Genomic DNA, 24,970 nt, shown 5'->3' on the forward strand with positions numbered 1-24,970 from the left:
ATGCCTTCTTGGTATGTATTTAATTATGAATTTTTAGTTATGGAGTGTCCCTTCTTATTCCTGCAATACTTCTTGTTCTAAATTCTAATTTACCTAATATTAATACAGTACTCCAGTTTTCTTCTGATTTGCATGCTGTATCTTTTCCATGTTTTTACTTTTATCTACTCTAGGTTTTCATATTAAAAATGAGTTTCTTGTGGACATAATATATATAAGGATGAAAATCTTTCCTTTTAATTATAAAGTTTACACCTTTATATTTGTTTATTTCTTTACTTTGGCTTAGTTCTATTTTTATTGAAGTATATAGTTAATTTACAATGTTGTGGTAGTTTCAAGTGTACAGCAAAGTGATTCAGTTATACAGATATGTATATATTCTTTTTCAGCTTCTTTTCCATTATAGGTTATTACAAGATATTGAGTATAGTTCTCTGGGCTATACAGTAGATCCTTGTTGTTTATTTTATATATAGCAGTGTGTATATGTTAATCCCAAACTCCTAATTTATCTCTCCCCCCATCCCCACTATCACCTTTGGTAACCATAAGTTTGTTTTCTAAGTCTGTGTGTCTATTTCTGTTTTGTAAATAAGTTCATTTGTATCTTTTTTTTAGATTCCAAATATAAGTGAAATCATATATTATTTGTCTTTCTCCATCTGACTTACTTAATATGATAATCTCTAGGCCCATCCACATTGCTGTAAATGTCATTATTTCTTTCTTTTTTATGACTGAGTAACATTCCATTGTATATATGTACCCCATCTTCTTTATCCATTCTTCTGTCCATAGACATTCAGGTTGCTTCCATGTCTTAGCTATTGTAAATAGTGCTGCTATGAACATTGGGGTGCATGTATCTTTTTGAATTAGAGTTTTTTCCAGACGTATGCCCAAGTGTGGGATTGCAAGATCATAGAGTAACTCTATTTCCAGTTTTTTAAGGACCCTCCACACTGTTGTCCATAGTGGCTGCACCAATTTACATCTCCACCACCAGTGTAGGAGGGTTCCTTTTGCTCCATACCCTCTCCAGAATTTATTATTTGTAGACATTTTAATGATGGCCATTCTGACTGGCATGAGCTGATACCTCACTGTAGTTTTGATATACATTTCTCTAATAATTAGTGATATTGAGCATCTTTTCATATGCCTGTTGGCCATCTGTATGTCTTCTTTGGAGAAATGTCTATTTAGATCTTTTGCCCATTTTTTTATTGGGTTGTTTGTTTTTTGATATTAAGCTGTATGAGCTGTTTGTATATTTTGAAAATTAATCTGTTGGTAGCATCGTTAGCAAATATTTTCTCCTAGTCTGTAAGTTGTCTTTTTGTTTTATTTATGGTTTCCTTTGCTATGCAAAAGCTTTTAAGCTTAATTAGGTCCCATTTGTTTAATTTTGTTTTTATTTCCATTACTCTAGTAGATGGATCCAAAAATATATTGCTGCAATTTATGTCAAAGAGTGTTCTGCCTATGTTTTCCTCTAGGAGTTTTATAATATCCAGTCTTACATTTAGGTCTTTAATCCATTTTGAATTTATTTTTGAAAATGGTGTTAAAGAATGTTCTCATTTCATTCTTTTACACGTAGCTGCCTGGTTTTCCCAGCACCACTTATTGAAGAGACTGTCTTTTCTCCATTGTATATTCTTGCATCCTTTGTCATAGATTAATTGACCATAAGTGTGTGGGTTTATTTCTGGGCTCTCTACCCTGTTCCATTGATCTATGTGTTTGTTTTTGTGCTAGTACCATACTGTTTTGATTACTGTAGCTTTTTATCAATAGTATAAAGTCAGGGAGCGTGATTCCTCTAGCTCCATTCTTCTTTCTCAAGATTGTTTTGGCTATTCAGGGTCTTTGTGTTTCCATACAAATTAAAAATTTTTTTGTTCTAGTTCTGTGAAAAATGCCACTGGTAATTTGATAGGGATTGTACTGAATCTGTAGATTTCCTTGAGTAGTATGGTCATTTTAACAATATTGATTCTTCTAATCCAAGAACATGGTATAGCTTTCCATCTGTTTGTGTCATCTTCAATTTCTTTCATCAGCATCTTACAGTTTTTGGAGTACAGGTCTTTTGCCTCCTTAGGTAGGTTTATTTCTAAGTATTTTATTCTTTTTGATGCAAAGGTGAATGGGATTGTTTCCTTAATTTCTCTTTCTGATATTTTATGGTTAGTATATAGAAATACAACAGATTTCTGTATATGAATTTTGTATCCAACAACTTTACCAAATTTGTTGATGAGCTCTAGTAGTTTTCTGGTAGCATATTTAGGATTTTCTATGTATCTGCAAACAATGACAGTGTTACTTCTTCTTTTTCCAATTTGGATTCCTTTTATTTCTTTTTCTTCTCTGATTGCTGTGGCTAGGACTTCCAAAACTATGTTGAATAAAAGTGGCAAGAGTGGGCATCCTTGTCTTGTTCCTGATCTTATAGGAAATGCTTTCAGCTTTTCACAATTGAGTATAATGTTACCTGTGGGTTTGTAATATATAGCCTTTATTATGTTGAGGTATGTTCCCTCTATGCCGACTTTCTGAAGAATTTTTATCATAAATGGATGTTGAATTTTATCAAAAGCTTTTCCTGCATCTACCGAGACGATCGTATGGTTTTTATTGTTTAATTCGTTAATGTGGTGTATCACATTGATTGATTTGCAGATATTGAAAAATCCTTGCATCCCTGGGATAAATCCCACTTGATCATGGTGTATGATCCTTTAACACATTATTGACCAAGGGAGTTTTGCAGAAACTAGTGCCTGTGGCGATAATACGTCTCCAGTCAATAATGTTAACGTATTGTTTGAGTCAGTGGGCTAGTATTTTGTTGAGGATTTTTGCATCTATGTTCATCAGTGATATTGGCCTGTAATATTCTTTTGCTGTGATATCTTTGTCTGGTTTTGGTGTCAGGATGATGGTGGCCTCATAGAATGAGTTCAGAAATATTCCTTCCTTTGCAATTTTTTTTGAATAGTTTCAGAAGGACAGGTGTTAACTCTTCTCTAAATGTTTAGTAAAATTCACCTGTGAAGTTAACTGGTCCTGGACTTCTGTTTTTTGGGAGTTTTTAAATTACTGATTCAATTTTGGTACTGGTAATTGATCGGTTCATATTTTCTATTCCTTCCTCATTCACTCTTGGGAGAGTCTACCTTTCTAAGAATTTGTCTGTTTCTTCTAGGTTGTCCATTTTATTGGTGTATAGTTGCTCATAGTAGTCTCTTATGATCCTTTGTATTTCTGCAGTGTTGGTTGTTGGTTGTAACTTCTCCTTTTTCATTTCTGATTTTATTGATTTGGGTCCTCTCCCTTTTTTTCATGATGAGTCTGGCTAAAGGTTTATCAATTTTGTTTACCTTTTCAAAGAACAAGCTTTGAGTTTCATTGATATTTTCTACTGCTTTTTAAGTCTCTGTTTCATTTATTTCTGCTCTGATTTATGATTTATTTATTTAATTTAAGATTTATCATAAATCTTTATGATTTATTTTCTTTTATTAGTTTTGGGTTTTGTTTGTTCTTCTTTCTCTGGTTGCTTTAGGCATAAGGTTAGGTTGTTTATTTGATATTTTTCTTAGTTCCTGAGGTAAGCTTGTATTGCTATAAACTTCCCTTTTAGAATTGCTTTTGCTGCATCCCATAGGTTTTGGATCATCATGTTTTCAATTTCATTTGTTTCTAGGTATTTTTTGATTTCCTCTCTCTTTTTTTCAGTGATCCATTGGTTGTCAGTAGCATATTGTTTAGCCTCCAGGTGTTTGCATTTTTTTGCAGTCTTTTCTCTTATAGTTGATTTCTAGCCTCATAGCATTGTGGTCAGAAAAGACACTTGATATGATTTCAGTTTTCTTAAATTTACCAAGGCTTGCTTTGTGACCCAGCATGTGATCTATCCTGGAGAATGTTCCATGTGAACTTGAAAAGAAGGTTTATTCTGCTGCTTTCAGATGGAATGTTTTATAAATATAAATTAAGTCTATCTGGTCTAATGTGTCATTTTAAGGCCTGTGTTTCCTTATTGATTTTCTGTCTGGATGATCTGTCCATTGATGAAAGTGGGTGTTAAAGTCCCCCCCTATTATTGTGTTACTGTTGATTTCTCCTTTTATGTCTGTTAACATTTGCCTTATATATTTAGGTGTTCCTACATTGGATGCATGTATATTTAAAATTGTTATATCTTCTTCTTGGATTGATCCTTTGATCATTCTGTAGTGTCCTTCTTTGTCTCCTGCTACAGTTTTTATTTTACAGTCAATTTTGTCTGAAAAAGTATTGCTACTTCAGCTTTCTTTTGATTTTCATTTGTGTGGACAGCCTTTTTCCATCCTCTCACTTTCAGTCTGTATGTGACTCTACACCTTTTTATTTAAATATACCATATTGTAGTTATTATTTTTTAAATTATTTACTTCTTCTGTGCTTTGATCTTTTGTTCTCTTTTTCTGACTGATTTAGGTTGAGTATTTGTTATGATTCCAATTTTACTGTTTATTGTTAATCTATTGTTTTATTAGTTATAACTCTTTAATTCTTAAGTGGTTGCTATATGCTTTACAATATGTATTTTAATTAATTAGAGTTCACCTTCAAATAATATCACACCACTTAATGTATGATGAGAGCCTTGCAGTTATATCCTTCCAATTCCTTCCTCCCATCCTTTGTGATTCTTGACATTGTTTTGATTTCACATATGCTAAATGCACATACTACATCACTCACCATTACTTATCCTTATACAGTTAATTATCTTTTGGAGCAATTAAAAACAAGGCAAAATATATATTTTACCTTAATGTACTCTTTATTTCTTTGTACAGATTCAAGTTCCTCTCTATTATATTAGTTCTACTTGATAAGCTTCTTCATAATTTCTTGAACTGCAGGTCTACCGACAATTAATTCTTTTCAGTTTTAGTTTGGGAAAAATCTTCATTTCACCTTAGTTTTTGATAATTGTTTTTGCTTTGTATAAAGTTCTTGACTGAGATATTTTTAGTTCAGTCTTTTAAAGATGTCACTTTGTTGCTTCGGGGTTTGTATAGATTCTGACAATACAACTCCTGCAATTTTAAATTTTTGTTACTATCTGTGTAATGTGCCTTTATTTCCCTGTTTGTCTTCAAGATTTTCTCTTAACCTTTGAAACAGAAGTTTGAATATGTTTTGCCTCATTTTCAGTCTTGGGGTTTTCTAAGTCTCTTGGATCCATGTTTTGATAACTTTTATTAATTATTTATTACCTTTGGTCACTGTGACTTCAAATGTTTTTTTCCCCCTCATTTTCTCTCCTCCTGAAACTTCAATTATATGTATGTTAAACCATTTGATATTATCTCATAGCTCTGGGAAAGTATGCTCCATTTTTTCACTGTTTTCTCTTTGTGTAACAATTTTAGTAGTTTCTGTAGACCTAACTTTAAATTCATTCATACTTTCCTTGGCTGTATCACATCTACTCATGAGTCCACCAAAGTAATTCTTCATTTCTGATACCACGTTTTATTTTTTCTAGTATTTCAGTTTGGCTTTCTTATCTTTTCCATATCTCTGATGAAATTCTCTATCTTTTCATGCATGTTGCCCTCCTTTTCCATTAGACTCATTAATATATTAATCATAGTTATTTCAAAGTCCCTGTCTGAAAGTTCCAAAATATGCCATCTTAGGATCTGGTTCTGTTGCTTACTTTATCTCTTGACAATGGTTTATCATTTTTTGCTTTGTGTGTCTTGTAACTTTCTTATTCAATGCCAGACATCATGATTAGAACAATAGAGAATGAGGTAATTAGGATTTACTCCTGGAAATGGGCACACCCTTTCTTCTGTCAAGCTGAATGAGATGTGTCAATGTATTCAGGTGTTGACCTGGATTTGAATTTTGTTGCCACAGTTTCCTACCATGCCCTAGAGGCTTCAAAATCCTTTAACGATGCCTTTTTCTTAGAGTAAGTTCTAGGGTGTCTGACAGTCTTAATATTTGTGTCCCCCTTAACTTTCAGCCATCCCCATATTCCTGCATCACAGAAAAGGGTCACTCTCCATGCCCGGTCCCTGCACCAGTGGTAGATGGCTGTTGCTTTTACTCATATTTGTAAGGCTGGCTATAGCGCAGGATGTCTTGCCCTGTGTCAGTCTTAAATAACCTTGTTTTCTGGGCTTCCAGCATGAGAGTTTCCTAGTGTTTCAGCTTCTTTTAACTATATGAGGGATTTTGAAATAATTTGTATCCTCAGATTTCTCAATTCTCCTCTTCCCAATTTTACCAACATAATTTGAGGTTACGTATTCAGATTATAATTATTCTTTTCAGCTTCAGTTTGGGGGAAAAAAGTTGCTTAGAAATTTTCAGTCATTCCTGTAACCAAATTAGTGAATGTTTACATATTTTCTATGTTATTGACAAAAATTGTTGACGATTATAGATAGTTTGAAACCTGACTTCCCCATTCTTAGCTCTTGCTTTTGATTAATTTCTCAATTAGTGGAGGAAACTGAAGAGAAAAAAAGAATTTTATGATATAAGTTTTGCCCGAATTTTTCATAGTCTATAAAAGAATTCTAAAGTGATAGTATTGTCATAATTTGAAAATTAAGGGAAACATAAAGCTTAAATCTGTTTCTTTAAAAATCTTACTGGTAATTGCTTGAGAAAATAGGATCAGTATGAACATATTCTAAATCACCATATAAAACAAAAATAAACAAAATCAAACAAAACATACATGGCACAGCAAAAGAATAAAAACAGACTAAAATAAAGAAATAACAAAACACTATAAAAAACAGGATATAATAATATGACAGAAGAAATATAAAAATAGGAATTCAAATATAGGTATGCTAAACTCCATTTTTAAAAGGCAAAAGAAGAGACTGTGCCTTTAAATGACTGACCTAAGCTTAAAACAAAAGACAAGGTAAACACTGATAAGCAAGATAAAATAGAAATGTAGAGTGACAGCAACATTAACTTGAGACAAAGTAGAACTTGAGGTAAGAACATTAGACGTGAAATAAGTCTATCCATTTGTTGTTTGAGAAGGTCTTTTCCTTGCTTATGCATATGGATGCCTTTCTTGTTGGGCATATATTACTTTGATCACAAACGTTTTTCCTCCTAATTCTCTAAAGTTTTCCCCATTAGGTGATCACATCTAGTGTTGTACATTGATCTGAAGCTGTGCCCACTTTTGTGTTCCTGGAAGGAGTGGCTCTCCCATTGGTAAACTCCACTAGGATACAGTGAGCAAGGTATATGGCATGGCCACATTTAATATGTCTGCCACATTGTATTTGTTTTTCAAGGAGATCAAATCAACATTGATGTGTTGTTTGCTCTCTATCTCACTGTCACCTTCTCATGATTACCATCCCTTTGTTCACTGCCACAGCTACACATGCTTGAGAATCCGTCTATGTTGTTTGCCATCATCCAGTTCAAACCGTCTTGCCACGTGATTTCATGCCTCCGCCAGCTCGCTTTCGATTTTTCTTTTATTGCTTTTCTATAAAGCTCTTTTGTTCATTTTAAGGTAAACTGAAAAGTGATTTATGCAAAATGCTTACAAGCGCCTGTGCAAAAGCTGTTTCCCAGATTTGTCTTTCTTCTGCATCTTTTGAGTAAACAAATCTTTCATGAAGCAGAACAGTTTCTGTTGTCCCACCTCATCTTCCACTTTCCCTCCCTCTCTCTCTAGTCATCTTTGAATGGCACAGCCAGTATTTTTTTTCCAACAAGATATGGGTAGAATCAGGCTCTTTGATCTCCAGCCAAAAGGCAATGTGATATAGACAAATCTCCAGTTTCCAGCAAACTATAATGCCATGTGTCCTTACTGGACAGAAGCTGAGTAAATTATTCTCCTGCTTGATACTCTGAATCTAAGTACTTGTATTTCTTAATAGCTTGAAGGACTCTGAAGTTCTTATTTTTACAAGTGAAGAACAGGGATGCTTTGAAAAGCACGATTTCCACGCTGGCCCTACTCCCACCTCTACTTGTGATAAACCTCATATCCTTAGAAGCAATGCAAGCCCATTTCTCCCTGGGATAAAGAGGGACTTAGCACTGCATGGGAGAAGGGAGATGTTGAGATTGGAGACAAAGTGATGGGGTCTCGTCCTAAGTGCAGAGACTCCTGAAGAGGAGGGGGTGCCTGTGTCCTCATGCGTTCTCGCCTTTCCTGCATCAACCTCTGAGGACTGGGAATGAATGAGTCCCAGCTTATTTCTCAGTTCAACCCATTCACACTGTAATTAGGGATAATTCCTTAAAAAGCCACTAAATTACTCACTGGAGACTTTAGTTTCTGGTACAGTTGTAACTTTGCATATTTTTGGACGCTTGTATTTATTTTTCAGTGAGAAGACTCGGCCCTTTCTTTGTCTGCTCTGCTTCCTGAGGACAAATTTACACTTTCCTGAAGAAACCATGGCTCCCAAGCTGACGAATGATGGAACATCCCAGGACACTCTGGAGAGCGCCCAGGACTTTCAACACAGGTCCCGTGGGATAATGGGATTCATCCTGCACGAAGTGGCCCTGAGCTGGGCCACCACTGCCGCATCCCACCACCCACTCTCCTCCTTGGTTTAGGCTGCTTGGCTGCTTGTCGTCACCTGATGAAACATTTGTCATGAGTTTGTGACTTTACATGTTCTACTCCTCCATTCCCTCTCCTGCCCTGGTCAAGTTCTGCTGATCTCTGTGGTGTGTGTCAGGTACATCATCCCCTGGAGACCTTCCCTGACGACCCTCCCGAGACCCTCCTTGGACGTCTGCAGAGAGCCCCTAGGACGGCAGTGCTGGGTAATGATCTACAGAGTGCACTTCCCCAGGAGAACATGAGCTGCGAGGGCGCCTAGCAGAGCCCACGTCTGCACCGCCTGCAGGGGAGGGAGCTCCTCTGATGAATGCAGGTGGGAACACGACTGACCTTCATGCTTCTAAGTGGCCATCAGGCTTTCTTCAGGTCTGAGTATAACGGCAAATCATTACCTCTATCGTCAACATAAGTGAGTCTAGTATATATCAAAAATAAAGTCCTTCAAAACATTTATTAAATTTTAGATGAGTTACCCAAATTCGTTCAAGTGGTGCTAATATTATATGAGACCCTGCTGCAGTGCAGTTACTTCTTAACCAACCACAGATCAGGAGGGGAGCAATATTAACATGAGCCTCAGAGGTCACCCACCCGACGTCCCTGCCCATCACACCTTCTAACTCAGTTCAACAGACCACATGCTTATTGAAACAAAACCACTTTCTAGTGTCACATCATTGGAGCTCATGGTACATAATGCCACTGTCAAGAACGATTATTACACAAATGTACTATCCATCCAAGAAAGGAGAATGTGAAGAGCCTGTTTAACATGAGGCGAGTCGGTCAGAATGGCCATCATCAAAACTCTACAAACAACAAATGCTGGAGAGGGTGCGGAGAGAAGGGAGCCCTCCTGCACTGTTGGTGGGAATGTACACTGATACAGCCACTATGGAGAACAGTATGGAGGTTCCTTAAAAAACTAAAAATAGAACTACCATACGACCCAGCAAGCCCACTACTGGGCATATACCCTGAGAAAACCATAATTCAAAAAGACACATGCACCCCAATGTTCACTGCAGCACTATTTACAATAGCCAGGTCATGGAAGCAACCTAAATGCCCATCAACAGACGAATGGATAAAGAAGTTGTGGTACATATATACAATGGAATATTACTCAGCCATAAAAAGAGATGAAATTGAGTTATTTGTAGTGAGGTGGATGGACCTAGAGTCTGTCATACAGAGTGAAGTAAGTCAGAAAGAGAAAAACAAATGCCGTATGCTAACACATATATATGGAATCTAAAAAAAACCAAAAATGGTTCTGATGAACCTAGGGGCAGGATAGGAATAAAGATGCAGACGTAGAGAATGGACTTGAGGACAAGGGAAGGGGGAAGGGTAAGCTGGGACTAAGTGAGAGAGTAGCATGGACATATATACAGTACCAAATGTAAAAGAGATAGCTAGTGGGAAGCAGCCGCATAGCACAGGGAGATCAGCTCAGTGCTTTGTGACCACCTAGAGGGGTGGGATGGGGAGGGTGGGAGGGAGACACAAGAGGGAGGGGATATGGTGATATACGTATGCATATAGCTGATTCACTTTGTTATACAGCAGCAATTAACACAACATTGTAAAGCAATTATACTCCAATAAAGATGTTAAAAAAATCTAAAAAAAAAATTAAATTAAATTAAAAAATAAAATGAGGTGAGTCTGACTCCCTCTCCTGGTTCTCCTGGAGTTCTAATAGTGCTTCATTGATTAACTGAAAGGGGATCAATAAAATACATCTAAGATTCTAAGGCAATTTGCTTCTGAATATAACAATTTACAAGATGGATCAACTTAAAATATCAATCATATAATATATTCATACATTATATATTAATATAGTGTATATAAATATTTATATTTATAAACGCATAACTATATAATGTAAATCAATATAATATTTAAATTTATCAATTTATAGCAAGAAATAAGATTTAATAGCAATTATAACAATAACTTTTAACAACATATCTGAAAATTTACATGTAAAATGTTTTAATGAGGCTATGTTTTCTCTTTAATTACATTAAAATTGAAACAATGTATCTTAACTTTTAACTGACTCGGAGCTGACCCTACCTTCCACCTTTATTTGCTCCCCCTTCCAGGTTCTCAGTTAAGCAGTTAGTAACATATAAACAACACCCTAAATGTGTTCTTTGGACTAACGGTCATTTAATACATGTTTCTAGAATAGTAATTTCTAAGAATCTGAAATGTATCAAAAAATCAAAATTTTCATGAAACAGTTCAGAAACCCCATCTCAGAACAAACGCATTTGACTGTTAGTAAAATACCTCTGAGCACAGATACATTATTCTCCAGAAGATAAGTAAAGTGTGTTATATTCTTATGGTTCATGAGTCCAAAAAAAAAAAAAAAAATCCAAGGAAGAATAAAAGCAGAAATTTGACAAATGTTAGATGAGGCAGACAGTTATTCTATGATCGACCATGTTAGTAAGAAATATTATTTTATTTTGTCCTTTAAAAAGGCTTAGTCAAAAAGTCAAAAGGTAAAATTAACATGAATATGCTTTAAGTATGAAATAGGTGCCACACAATGGCAAGTAAAAATGTCCATATGATATAAAAGCTACGATAATTTGCCATAAGCTTCTTCGACAAAATTGGTAGTTAGCATGTTCAGTATGAGTTTCCTAAGAGGACAGAGGTATAATGCAAATGTCTACATGATATTAAAGAGTGAGCTGACAGGAGGAAAGGTCACTCAAAGCTTTTGTTGGAACAGTTAAACTAATTTCACTGTTTTTTCAACTAAACGTACTGATTATTTTGGTGACAGCATTGCCAGTATATTAGGAAAGTAGAATATTATCCTTTCATATACTGAAAAAGACGTCTAAAGCCCTGGAATACCATATATTACATGTTATCTGATCATCTTCTGTCATCATTCAATTAAAAAGGATATGTGATCATCTTAGTGTAAAATGTTTATAAGCGTATGTATGTATGACGCTTATTCAGATTTTAACAACTCAGTAATAGATGATTACAAGGGCAGAAGGCAAGTTTCAGTCAAGAATCATTAAGGCCTATGAAAAAACCCAAGAGTTGAGTGTTCTTCCTGACTTATTACTAAACAGGACACATAGCAAATTATAATACAGAAGGTAGAAAGAGAAAGAGATAAATATGTCTCCTAAACCAGCACTGAACTATCCACAGATACGTGTCCTTATTACTAAATTTTAGAGCTACATATTGGGACAATCTTGGTAGGCAGGAAATTACAAGGAAGATAATATAATTCTGCAGTCATCAAATATTCCGTAATGGAAGGTGTTGCAAGATAATTTGGGCATGAGCAATATTTGCTTCTGTAATATGATCATACATCAAGGTGATTTTAAAAATCAATTAAAAAATTCATAAGATGATTTTATTCTCTTGTTACTATATAGGTTTATTATACCGTCTATCAACCAGGGATTATTTCATGGGAGTCTGTTCCAGGACAAATGTTCTTTCAGGTCACGAGACTCCAAAGAGAGAACAAAATCCATCTTCCAAACAGCACACATTTATAGACCATCGCCAGTATCACCCCATATTCGTGAAGGCGAAACGTATAAAAATCTTACATGTGCCCGTGTCCTGCGGACCAGGGAGCTATGCACCTCACCCCCAATAAAGAACATTTTTTAAATGAGTTGCCTGATCAATTAGGGCTCCTACTAAGAGCTATCAGCAGAAGATTTGGTCCAATTCTAAAAACAGAGCACCAAAAATATGATTCTGTACAAATCCCCTCAGCCATCTCTTTGCCTTAAAACAGATTCCATTCTCCAAAAACACAGTGAATAATCTACCCCAAACTCAATTTCATTATGAAAAGGAATCATGCCCATGAAAAAAGAAATTATATTTTACTGAAAGAATTTGAAAGAATTGTTCCATTAAAGTGGCAAACATAGTTTTCATACCCAAAGCTAATTTGTAGCTACAGCAAGCAAACAAACAAAAAACAACCACACATTTTTACAGCTATTTGGGCACCAACCTGGGATGGGCTGAGGTGCTAACACCACTGTGGGAAGAGGCCTAGAGGCAGGAGCTGGCCTGGACAGGGACACGGCTACTTGATTTGCCAACAGTTGAGGCTTCTCATGCCCATGGAACAATCTTGATTCCTCAGGATATATCCATGTTGAGTCCAGAGCAAAGGCATTATTAAAAAAGATCTGTCCAAAGAGAAAGCAAGCATAACATTTAAGACCATGCACATAATAAAAGCTTAAGACTGTAAAATACTTGTCTTACATTGAATATTGGAGATTCTATGCATGGAGATTCTATAAAGCCACTATCTTAAAACCTGAAGATCCACGGGTCTCTGATACCAATCACCTTCTAGTCAAGTCTCCTGGGCTGGTCTTCAGCTATTGACTTGGTTAGTTCATCCCAGCAGCCAGTTAACAGATACAGAATCACCCCAGTGAGATAAGCAGTGGCTTGTAGAACAAGTGACTGTACTACTTTCTATTGGTCTTCAGGTAAACAAAGTGTAGCCAGTATATCTGAATTCAAAAGCCAAGATAAACCATCAGAAAGATGAACACTCAAAGCAATAATACCAAGGAAAACTTACTTTTAAAATGTACACTTGAGTTATATAAGGTTTAAGGCTAGATTCTTAACAATAGTTATGGACTTAAAAACTGAAAAATTCGGGGCTTCCCTGGTGGCGCAGTGGTTAAGAATCTGCCTGCCAATGCAGGGGACACGGGTTCGAGCCCTGGTCTGGGAAGATCCCACATGCCACGGAGCAACTAAGCCCGTGAGCCACAACTACTGAGCCTGCGCGTCTGGAGTCTGTGCTCTGCAACGGGAGAGGCCGTGACAGTGAGAGGCCCACGCACCGCGATGAAGAGTGGCCCCCGCTTGCCTCAACTAGAGAAAGCCCTTGCACAGAAACGAAGACCCAACACAGCCAAAAATAAATAAATAAATAAATGAATAAATTAAAAAAAAAAAAACTGAAAAATTCAAAAAGTAGATTCTGATTCAGAAGTAGCAATTTTATATTATCCTATGAAATCCAAATATTTTAAGCTAAAACAAAATCCCCCACCACCACCATCTACTGGTGCTTTTGAACAGACCAATCTTATTCTGAAAAGATTTCTCTCCAGAACTAGATGGTTGTTCTATTGCAATTAGAAACTAGAAATACACAGTGATTTCTGTTATGGAAATACCCAACAACTTAAAAATTAATAGCCCATTTATCCAATCAGACTAGCTGCATTTTTACCTTACAATTAGGTATCCTTTTGTCTATCCAACTTTTCCCAATGGGAAGTGGAAGAGAAGATGGGCAGACATGTGGGAAAATGGGCACCAATTCCACAGTGGAAGAGGGGGACAGTCCAATCGATGGAGAATGACCACCAAACAGCCACTGAAACCCAAGAAAAGAGAAGGGTGTGCTCATTAGCCTGTATCAATCAACTCTACTTTGTACCAATAGATGCTGGGATAGCTGCTCTAAAAGGGAATTTTAAAATGCATGTATTTGATTATGAGAAAAATCTCCTTTTTCCCAGTCCAAAAAAAACCCCACAAATATTCCAAAATTCTAAAAATTTATAAAAATTTTCATATCTGAATCATCACAATGCATTTACAACACTGCTTTCTGTAATATTAAGAAAGAACTTCTAAGCACAAAACCATGAGAACATGGTAAGAAATGGATTTCTGCCCTGAGAACATGAGAAACCACAATGGAAAGGTGAAATGCTGGGTATTCCTTTTATAATTCTTGAATTCTTTTTATAAGCAAGCAGAGAGCTATATTTTATGATATTCTTTTCCATATAACATTTTATATTAATTATATTTATCATTTTAGAAACAGGCACAAGTAATATTTTCAAAATAAGAGGTTAAGATCAAAGTTTCCCAAGGTTCGCAAATGCAAATAGATTCCAAGGCAAAGAAAACATAAATGAGCTTATCACATAACTGAAGATCCCAATGCACAGAATAAAATAGCAAACGTTGAAAGGGGGCAGACAATTTAGGAGACAGTCTCTCTAATTAAATTAACTGAATCTTTATCAGTGGAGAATAAGATCATTGTTCAATGGTATGGAATACTTCAATACGTATTTGTTTTAAAATCATAAAAGCATTTTTGAATTTCCTGTTATGTGAAAATGTTCTTCTGGTTTAAATAGTTATTTAACAGACAATATGGTAGCACAAAATATTTTAAAGATTAATACTAAGTTTTGGGGAGATTTTTTGTTTTAAATTTACACAAGAAAAAAAATGCATTTTCTATACAGAAAAAAAAAAAAATGTAGTTCCTTGACATCATATACCTCTAGTGGTAGCACTCGGATATGACAACCCCTTCGAAATATCAAAAAAGCTACCAACGCTTATTCAAAAAAAACCCCAACATGAACTGCATCACACATCAAAGTACCATATCCAGTACCACATATGTGATGTATCATTACGTGTAAAGACCAGTTTAGGAAGAGTTAACAACATCTTTTAGAAAAGCTCACAATATAATATTGGAATTAAATTAATTATGTGGTGTATTCTAACATCCACTCGTTTGAATATGCTAATTAGGACAGTCATTGGAATAAAATACATGTTATTCTCTGATTTAAATGCATCTGCCTAGTTAGATAGCAAACAATGGATCTTGCCAAAACCAGCTTCCCTTGCTCTGTTACACCATTAATCAAAGGCACAGTCACTTTTTCTTTTTAATTCCAGGTTTTAGACGCCAAACTCTTCTAAAGTGCAATATGACACTAGGTAATTTGGTGGACTCAGGCAGACCTAGGGTGGGAGTGGAAATCACCGGTAGCATTTCTCAGTATTAAAGTCAGGATTTCCCTGCAAGCTTCCATTGGCTTGAATTTTCTTAAGCATTGTCCTGAGTCTATTTTCAAATGAAAAAAAAAAAAAAAAAAAAACTAGATCAGAATCAGAAATAGCTATTGATTCCCAGTTTGCTTTCCAAGCCTGGCAGAGACTGTAAAAGTATTAACTTCTATTCGGTAAGTCGGCCACAGTTCGCAGCAGCAACGCCGGGCTCCGGAGGCGGTACTTAAGCACCGCGCTCTGGACAACGACCCCGGCCCGGGCGAAAGTTGTGGCCAAGGCGGTCCCAACTCTGGGCTTGGGGTGCGGGTCTCCAAACTGCTCGGCTGAGAGACCGGGAAGACATACTGCAAAAACTGCCCTGAGGCAGAACGGGACGTCGAAGCATGAACTTTGTGGCCGAGGCATGGCTGCCAGGCTGCGCCGTGATGGGCCGGGGAGCCGAGGACCACCGCGCGAGGAAAGCGCGCAAGCCACAGGGCCGGAGCCGCCGGAGCGGGGCGAGGGCCGCGCCCAGGGGCCGGGGGGGAAGCCGGCGACCCCGAACCCGGGGCCGGGGGCCGGGGGACACGTTACCTGCCCGTTGAGCAAGGGGTAGTGGTGCACAGCTGCGGCGGCGGCGTGGTCTGGCGCAGAGGGCAGCGGCAGCAACGGCAGCCCCGGGAGCAGCGGGGCGGCGGAGGGCTGGGCCGAGGCAAGCAGCCCTGGCGGGGGCGCGACCCCGGCGCCCAGCCGGAGCAGCCCGGCCGAGCCGGGGACCATCCAAACCCAGGGCGGCGGCGGCGGCGGGTCTGCATTCATCGGCCAGAGGAGAGGCTGCCGCCGCCGAGGCTGCTGCGGCTGCTGCAGCTGCCGCCGCCGCCGCTGGAGCCTGGCGCCCACCAGCATCCTACATCCCCGCGCGGGCGGCGGCTGCGGGCGCGGCGGGGGCGGCGGGCGCCAGAGGCACGAGCCGGCGGCGGCGCGGGCTCCGGAGCGAACTCACTTGGTTCCGCTGCGCGGCCGCACGCTCCGCCCCTGCCCCGCGCCGGGAGCCCCTCCTCCTCCTCCTCTGCTAGCGCTGCCGCCCGCGCCGCCGCCGCCCCCCAGGCCCGGCCCCGGCTCGCAGCGTCCCGGGTACCGGGCTCCCGCCAGCACTGACCCCGGGACCCCCGCGGCGGCAGGGGAGGGGGCGGGAGCAGGCGGAGGCGCGGGGCGCAGAGGGCGCGCCTGGCCGGGCTCCCGCGGAGCTCAGGTTCGGCCGCTGGAGGCCGCCGGCTCTCGCGGACGGAGCGCACGCCGGGGAAGGCGCGCCCGGCCAGGCCGGGAGACGGGGTCCACCAGCAGGAGCGAGCCGAGGCCAAGGTGGCGGCGCCTGAGCCAGGCACGTCCAGCCGCGGGGCGGTGCTGGGGGCGCCGTCGGGGACCGCGCGCGGGCCGCTCTCTGCCTGGCTTAACCTGGGTCGAGGGCGGAGGGTCCCCAGGGGATGCTGCCTGCAGCCCCCGACGCCCAGCGGGCACCGATTGCCACTGGGGACGGGTAGATTTCTCTCCCTGGAAAATCTGCCAAACACTTTCCTAAGACCCTAGCGGGTCCTCTGCCCCGGCGGCCCCTACCCCACGCCCCACTAGTTCAGGCGCCACACTCCAGGCGGGTCGCCTCCGGGCCTTTGCACGGGACATCCGGTTGCCGCTGGGATTGCCCACTGTGAACTGGTCCTGGATTCTACCGGGCCCAGAATTGTGCTCCCCCTTTACCCACCGCACGCGGCCTCTGCAGTGCAACTTGGGCTGCCTGAGGCCAAAGACCACCCGTCCTGCGAGGACCCTCGCCCGGCCTGCACAGCAGAGCCCGGTTCCGCGCGGGTCACACGCGGTCGCCGCCAGGCGGCGCGCGCCCCGGCTGACCTCCCTCCTGCGGCAGGCCCTGGTCCCGCGCGGTATCTCCTTATGATGCCGGGGCTCTGAGACCCCGCCCAGCTCTGGGCTGTTCGTCGCCAAGAGCTGGTTGGAGACTTCCACGTGCTAATGAACTGCTTAGGTCGCTACGCGAGAGAAACCCCACCACAGTCAACAGCGCAAGCACAGTGTTTCTTAAGACCATTTGGTGAAGGGCCTTCCTGCCGCCTAAAGCAGAAGGAAGGTATTATGAAGCATGCTTTTAAGAGTTTGTATGAAAAGCCCACGCTGACCTGGGCAGGAGAGCATGCACCCACCCAGGTACACCACAGACACACCTGGGACTCTCCAAACACGGGCTCCCCTCACCTCTGGACTGATCCGTCGACCTCTCTCCTGAGATAAACTAAAGCACCAGAGTGCTTTCAATTTGCTTCTAGGGTTGTTTCCTCATTCTTCTAATTTGCTTATTTCCTCCTGGCCTGGCAGGATTTCTTTTAGATCCTGGCATATGCTAATTTACATAGCTGGCATCTCCATGTTTTCCTCCAGGCAAACCATTTTTCAATTAGCAAGTTTATCTCTCTCTTTGATGCAAAAGTCCTGGCAAGATTTTGTTTTTTCTCACCTACAGTCAGAAAGCTCTGCAGATTAGAAGACTGTTACTATTCAGCTTAAGCCCTTAATTCATGCGCATATATTTGTATGTGCACACACTCGTGATATGTGGCTTGATCTCGGTGGCCACAGCCAGACTAAGGAATTGGGGCAGGTGTCTTTGGGCAGGCTAAGGTGGACCCCTTAAAGGGTCCTGTTTGAATGGGAGTTATTCATCCCTTCTCCATTGTTTGGAGGCTGGCAGTGCCCGGCTTGCACGCTGCTCTCAGCAAAAGCAAGTGCAGTGTGCACAGAACCCACACTCCCAGGAAACAGGGTTTAGCCATGATCTGGGGGTGCTTCAGCACGTGCTGTGGGGGGAGTCTCACCCGTTCCCACACAGCCCGGTCCTTGAAGTGGTTCTGCTAAAGTATGCTTTTGTCAACTGGTTGTATTTATTCCCTCCCTGGGCTTTCCAGTGCCCTGAGCACAGGATGCCTTGGGCAGCTGATCGGCTCTGAACAAGAGCTGGGAAATTACAAGTATGTTCATTCAAAGAACCTCAAAGTAGCCCAAACTCCTTTGCTGCTTCCTGCTATGGGCTTGACTGTATTCATTTATTACAGCGTTTTGAACCCCTTTCCCTACCATGCTGTGCTCTGAATTCTGGGAACACAGCAGAGGACAACAGAGGTGCAGAGCGATGTTCACTAATTAATTAATTGATATGACAGGGGAACCCGGAGATGGACTTATCCCCTATTTCTGGCTCTTGTTTCAATCACATGCATCTCAAGGTTTTCCCCACACACCCCACTCAACCCAGGAACAACCAGAAGCCCCCTTTCCTTTGGGTAATCTCTTTCTAATGGGTATTTAAGAGGACTCTTTGAAGGCAGGAAGACTTGTTCTCCATGAGGACCAGAAATCAGGGGATCTCCCATCTGTGCGTGGAGGCTCCCCGCCAGGTAGACCTGTGCCGCTGGTGGGCAGGTGTGCTCACCTATCAGTGCCCCCAGGGGGTCAGCCCTGGGCTGGCACCCCATAAACTCAGGCCCTTTATCTCCCTATAAAAATCAGTGACAAATTCTCCTTGTAATGAGTTTTATACACAATCTAGTCTCAAGTTCTCCTAACCAATAAAAACAACCTTAATTCTGTCTGTATTATTCAGGCAAAACCAGCAGAAATTTCCAGCTAATCTGTGACAGACTGAAGAAAGACGAGATCCACAGCACGAGAAAGGTGTGAATTATCCTCATATGCTAATGAGTTCTGAATTGTTTATCACCGTTTTGGAAAAAAAGAATGTTGGGTGTTAGGGAGAGATGGATGAAGTAAGAGTTTGCAGCTTGTAGAAGGATTTTTTTTCAAGTTTTTTTTTTTTTTACTCTTTTTCTAAGTAAAATATAAGAGAAACTCCCACCTCAAAAGAAAGAGAGAGAGAAGCATGAAGATGCCTTCTCCAGGCCTGCCGAGTTAAAATAATCCTCAGAGCAATGGGGCAGGCGGGAGTGGGGACGTGTGGGGTGGAGAACTGAGGTGTTGCCTCAGCAGCGGCCCTGTTCCGCCCACCAGCTCACACGGCCAGGACATCTTTCCAAAACCAATGCTGATCCGACTGGGTCCTTCCCTGCTGAAGACTCGCCAACTGTGCTATGATGAGGCCCTGGATGAAAGCCACGAAAGCGAACCGCCGCCTCGGGAGACCGGCCTCTTCAGGAGGAGGAATTGGTGATTTGATATCTGAGTTGGTGTGGGCTGACAAGGAGCGGGTGTAAGAGTGATTTCCAAAGTTCTGCCAGACTCAAGAGTCTGCAGCTGAGTATCCCTTCCCAGAGATGAGGAGCCTTTGGGGACGAGCCGCAGAGAGGAGAGGTTGCTCCAGACAGGACGACTTGGAAGGCTCCGAGGGACACCTGGAAAGATCCGTCCATGGCACGGTTGTCTGGAGTCAGGAGCAAAGTCTTGGATGAAGACACGGAACTGGAAGTAGCACAAGAATGGAGAGGGGTAGCCTTCCGCGGTGGTGGCGGAGATCGGAGATGTGGATTGGGTCACCCCAGGCGAGCACAGAGCGGGAGAGGAGAGGCCGTCAGGGGCTCCCCGTAATGGGGAGTGAGGCTCTCTAGGAAACACGGAGGGGAACCGAGGCAGGTGGTAGCACGAAACCACCCTGGATGGGCAGGAGTGTGCTCATTTGTTAAAGGGTATTATTATTGTTTTTATTATAAATGTGGTATTGCAGAATATCTGGAAAATATAGAAAAGCATCATGAATCAAACCCACTCAGGGAAAAGGAATATGCACCTTTTGTTGACTTCCCCTCCGTAGTATTTTTGTCTTCTCATCTCTCTCTATATAGCATGGTAATGTATATTGTATATATATTACATATAGTAATATATGTATAGCGCATATTATAGCATCTTATCGTATTACATTTTATATTAAATTGCATTTTATAATAAATAGTTTAAAACCTTATTTTTCACTCAGCATCATAGCATGAGCGGTTCCCCACACTGTTGAAAATACCTAGAGGAACCCCGAACAACAGCAAAGCGGAAAGCTCGCGGAGGACGTGTAGGAGTGTAGGTGGGTCTGCCCTGAGTGGGAGTCAGTAACCGACGTGGGACAGCAGCACACCCTACTCAGCAGCTATCCATTTTGTAGCCATAAAGAACCACCCATCTACCCACCTAGCTTCCCACCATCCATCGATCTAAGTCGTAGGTAAAATGTCACAAACACTGGAGTGCATAGATGCCGTGTGGGGCACAGTGAAGACCTTGAAAACCAGACACCCCGGGCAGTTACTGAGGGCTGCTCAGGACAAGGCAGAGGCCCCCCTCCCCGCGTCCGGACCCGCCACCCTCCGTGGAGCACTTCCCAAGGTCCACACTGATCTCGGGTCAGCTCAGTAGAGGCCCTGGATGGCAGGAACCACGTGCTCTCCCCTCTCCTCTCCACAACAGCTGAGTGTCCAGTGACTAGATCAGAATACTCTTCATGCTGGATTGAAACCCCAGCCTGGGATCATTACTGAGCCCCCAGTGGGTGCAAAGACAGGCCAGCTGTCTGACCACGTCCCATCCAACAGACAATAACCCAGCCAGGGCTCTGCAGGTTGTGTCCTGCATAAGGGTGCCCAGCCAGGAGAGGGACTGGGGTCCAGCCAGGCACAGGAATGTGTCCACCCAGAGAGACAGCTTCCTGGGACCCACACCAAGACAGCCTGGGCTCTGGAGAATGATGGTGAGGAAGACAGATGTCCCCCATGAAGCTTAGAGTCTGGGAGATGGTGACAACCCCAAACAGGTGACCACAAAGAGCAGTGGCCCTGCTTATCCTGGTGCCCCGGGTCCAGAGAGCCAATGGTGGGACAGGGCCTGGCCCAGCATCCCCGCTGAGATCACCCCACCTCTGCTCCTGGTCCCTTCCTGGGCCCTTTCCTTTCCCAGGGCTCTCTGGTGATCCCAGCTGCTGGGGGAGGGGACGGAGGCCTTTAATCGTATCAGAACATGATTTACGGGCACTTAGACAAGGAGGGACAGGGAGACCTTTGGTGCCATGCATTCTCACAAGCCACACGATTCATCGGCCTTATTCTCGGCTCACACATCTGGTGGCGTGATTTGTGGGCTCTGGAGACATGAAATCGTTTGCGTTTTCTCTACAGAGCCTGACCAGACAGCTAGAAAGCCGCCATGATGTGTGCTAAGTAGGGCTTTTGCCAGTCCGAAAACACCCAAACTTCCTATTTGGACACAAACATTTGTGCTTGTGTATACTTTTATTTTATCTTGTCAAAGCATGCTGATCTCACACCAGATGAAGCCAGTGTGTCAACCCTGCTCCCATCTGTCCCACATAAAGCGCCGCTCGTTCCCTGGACTCCTTAACTGGAGCGGAGGAGGGGGCGGGAATTCCCACCACCCGTGTCCCTGTGAAGGGCACACTTGGCCGTCACTCTGCTTAATTATACTGTGGCCAGGCCACACGCTGACACCTAAGAGGGGCCACAACTGGGAAACATGTTACAACAGCCCTGCTAATTGGAAATAATTCAGGAGGAGAAGCAGCTTGGTCTGAACTGGGAAAGAACGTAGATTATCAAGTGCGTTTTTAACACAGTCTTACGTTAGGAGGCGTAACCGGGAGCACGAGGTAACAGGAGGTCGGAGAAGCCCCACTGTGCCGGGCTCGAGCAGGTGAGACGCTTCAGCAATTCGCGCCCTGAGAGGGTCCCTCTGCCTTCTCAGGCTCATCAGCCTCCTCTGTACAAGGCTACACTTCGCAGTTCCAACCAGGTTCAAATTAGCACCAACTCCAAAGTGCAGGGCCTGAATTCATGACATAGTCCAGAACACGTTTCTTTAGAGGCACCAGGAGAGCAAGATTCCTGGGGAGAGGATGGTCCCCGCCGTCCCCAGTAGCAGAGGTGACCGCGGTGCCGAGCGTCACAGCACCCCCCCCCCCTGCCCGTGAGCAGCACGCAAGCCACCAGGGTGCCAGGCCTGCCACACCGGCTCGCTAGGCAAGGTGGCCGTCCACGTCTGGATCCGGCCCGCGGTGTGAGCCGTGCGCCGGCCCTCAGAGCGCTGAGAAGGGTGGAAGTGGGGTCCTTCAGCAGACCAGTCACCAGTGGCTGGTCGTGCTCAGGCCAGGGTGACGCGTCCATCCTTGACCTCATACGTGTTCACACGCTTCCCTTCACGTTGGCAGGGCACAGCCAGGCAGCTGTTCTCTCCAAGTCTTTGATTTCACCAGCAGCATGCTTTCCTGAGAGGTGACAGCTCTGAACCCAGCGAGCCTAATCCTTCAAATCCAAATTCTCTAACCTCAACGGTGAGTTACATCTCAACAGAAGAAAAGATGGAGATGCCTGAAGTGCTCTCTGCACCGCTGCCTGTCTTAATAGTTTTCACCTTGACAAAATATTCTTAGGGTAAGAAAAAAACACAGTTTCACAGAAGATAGTCTGTGTTTTGTCTTCCCTGAACTGTTAACTTAAATAATTCTGTACATTCAGCACATTCTGCCACTTAACCTTTTCTCCAACTCATTAATAAATATATTGAAATAGACTTGCTTTGGGACCAATCTCTGGGGCATCCAACTTCTGACCTTTTTCTATGTTCAGAACTACACAGGGCAAAAGTTTTGATTATTTAAGGAGCTAAGTAGGAAAATAGAGGTGCATACGTGAAACCGGGGGGGCCCCAGGAGTGAGGTTTTCGTGGGGACACCGGTGGAAGGACCGCTGGGCCGTCTTGCTGCTCAACAACCTGTTCTGTGAGCTTCCCAGAGTGACCAGGAGATCAGGCAGGGCAGGATGACTCAGCAGGTGGCAGCCTTTTCCCTGCATGCAAGCCATTCCGTAGGATGTCTGTAAGTGGTCGGGGGGCAGAGACCCCCCGGCCCAGCCTCCAAGCCCTATCAGGCAGTTCATAAGGATTCTGTCCCTCCTACCCCCGGCACCTGCTGGCCAAGTCCCTGACATCTCTGGGCCTCAGTTGTCCATACGTGAGACAGATTTGGATCAAGCCAGTGTTAACACGCAGTGTGGGATCTCTGAGCTCAGTCTGCGATCCATGTGTCCTGAGTGGCTGCGTGCTTCTGGACAAGTCCTGCCTCCTTTGTAGGCTCAGTTTCCCCCAACGGAAGCTAGAGGTAAGTCACATCAACTTAGCAGGGATCCGATGGAGGCAAAGCGAGGGAGACCAGCCGGGGATGTTTGCCCACCGAACCACTGAGTAGGATGTCGCTGGGGTTCATAAGGGTCAGTAAAGTACACGTGCGCCATTTTCACCTCGTGTCTCTGTCCAGCAGCGTGTATGCCGCTCCTCAGCCACTTCGTCAGGGCTGTGTCCCCACTGCCTGGAACACAGTAGCTCAAGGAGAGATAAGGTGTCTTAGTCCATCAGCTGCTACAACAGAATATCATAGACTCGGCTTGTACAACAAACCTTTACTTTCCATAGTTCTGGAGGCTGGTGCCGTCAGATTCCGTGTCTGGTAAGGAACTGCTTTCTGGTCCACAGATGGCTGTCTTCTCACTGTGTCCTCACATGGCCGAGGGCAGAAGGAAAGCAAGCTCTCTTGGGATTCTTATAAGGACACGAATCCCGTCACAGGGGCTCCTCTTCCATGAGCTCATCATCCGATCATCTCCCAGAGGCCCTACTTCCAAACACCAGTACATAAGGGGCTAGGCTTTCAACCTGTGATTTTAGGGAGGCACACAAATTCCGATAATAACAGCATGTGTGTGCAAAAGTTTCTGAACTCCATCCCAAAATAAAACAAAACGTGCAAAAGCCCAAAGAGCTTGTGCTGTTGAGGGACATTCCTACTATGAGATGGTGATCGTACAGCAGACTTTCTGTGCTCCCAACCGGCAAAACTGGCTCAGGGCCTCGCCCACCCCTGGGCACCTGAACTCTGGGAGTCCCGCTCACTGCCTGGGGTCCATTGGCTAGGTACCAGGCCAGCCAGACATGGCCACCCTCTTGGGCCTTGGATGCCTCAGAAGGGATACCTTCCTCAGCACAGAGAAAAAGGCAAAGATCCTACCGTACAATACAATACAACACAATACGACATACAGGATAAAACAGCCTTGAAGGAGGGAAGCAGGTAAATCATCCCAGACCCCATGCTGTTCATTTCAAGATGAGAGCTCCTTTCGCTCGACCAGACACAGACTTGTGCATTCCAGAACCAAGCCCAGGCCGGGCCCCCAGACCCTTCTGGATGCTGCCGTGGCCTCCGCTTTGTGGGAGAGGAGACACCCACGGCGCTGGATGGGGGGCTGCAGGAGCCCGGGGAGCTGTGCCCTCCTTACCAAGTCCCCGCTGCGGCCCTGGGTGCCTGAGGCCCCTCCAGCAGCTGAGGCAAGGCCAGCACCCTGGTTCCTGGACAGCTGGTCCAGGGCTCTTCCTTCTATCAAC

At 43.2% G+C, this 24,970-nt stretch overlaps 1 protein-coding gene across 1 annotated transcript in view; it reads right to left on the bottom strand.

The window, feature by feature from the left end:
* The window catches only part of TCERG1L (transcription elongation regulator 1 like), a 192,972-nt gene extending 176,447 nt beyond the window's left edge, over positions 1–16,525 (bottom strand). Inside the window, exons 1-3 of the mRNA XM_082407393.1 lie at positions 16,115–16,525; positions 13,941–14,087; positions 12,687–12,867 (exon numbers count right to left, since the gene is read on the bottom strand). Of these exons, the coding sequence (XP_082263519.1) occupies positions 12,687–12,867; positions 13,941–14,087; positions 16,115–16,426 (640 nt within the window). The 5' untranslated portion in view covers positions 16,427–16,525. The remainder of the gene's footprint in view (positions 1–12,686; positions 12,868–13,940; positions 14,088–16,114) is intronic.
* Between the last annotated feature and the right edge of the window lie 8,445 nt (positions 16,526–24,970).

Source organism: Balaenoptera borealis (assembly GCF_965194805.1).
Source record: "Balaenoptera borealis genome assembly, chromosome: 10".
Classification (NCBI taxonomy): Eukaryota; Metazoa; Chordata; class Mammalia; order Artiodactyla; family Balaenopteridae; genus Balaenoptera; species Balaenoptera borealis.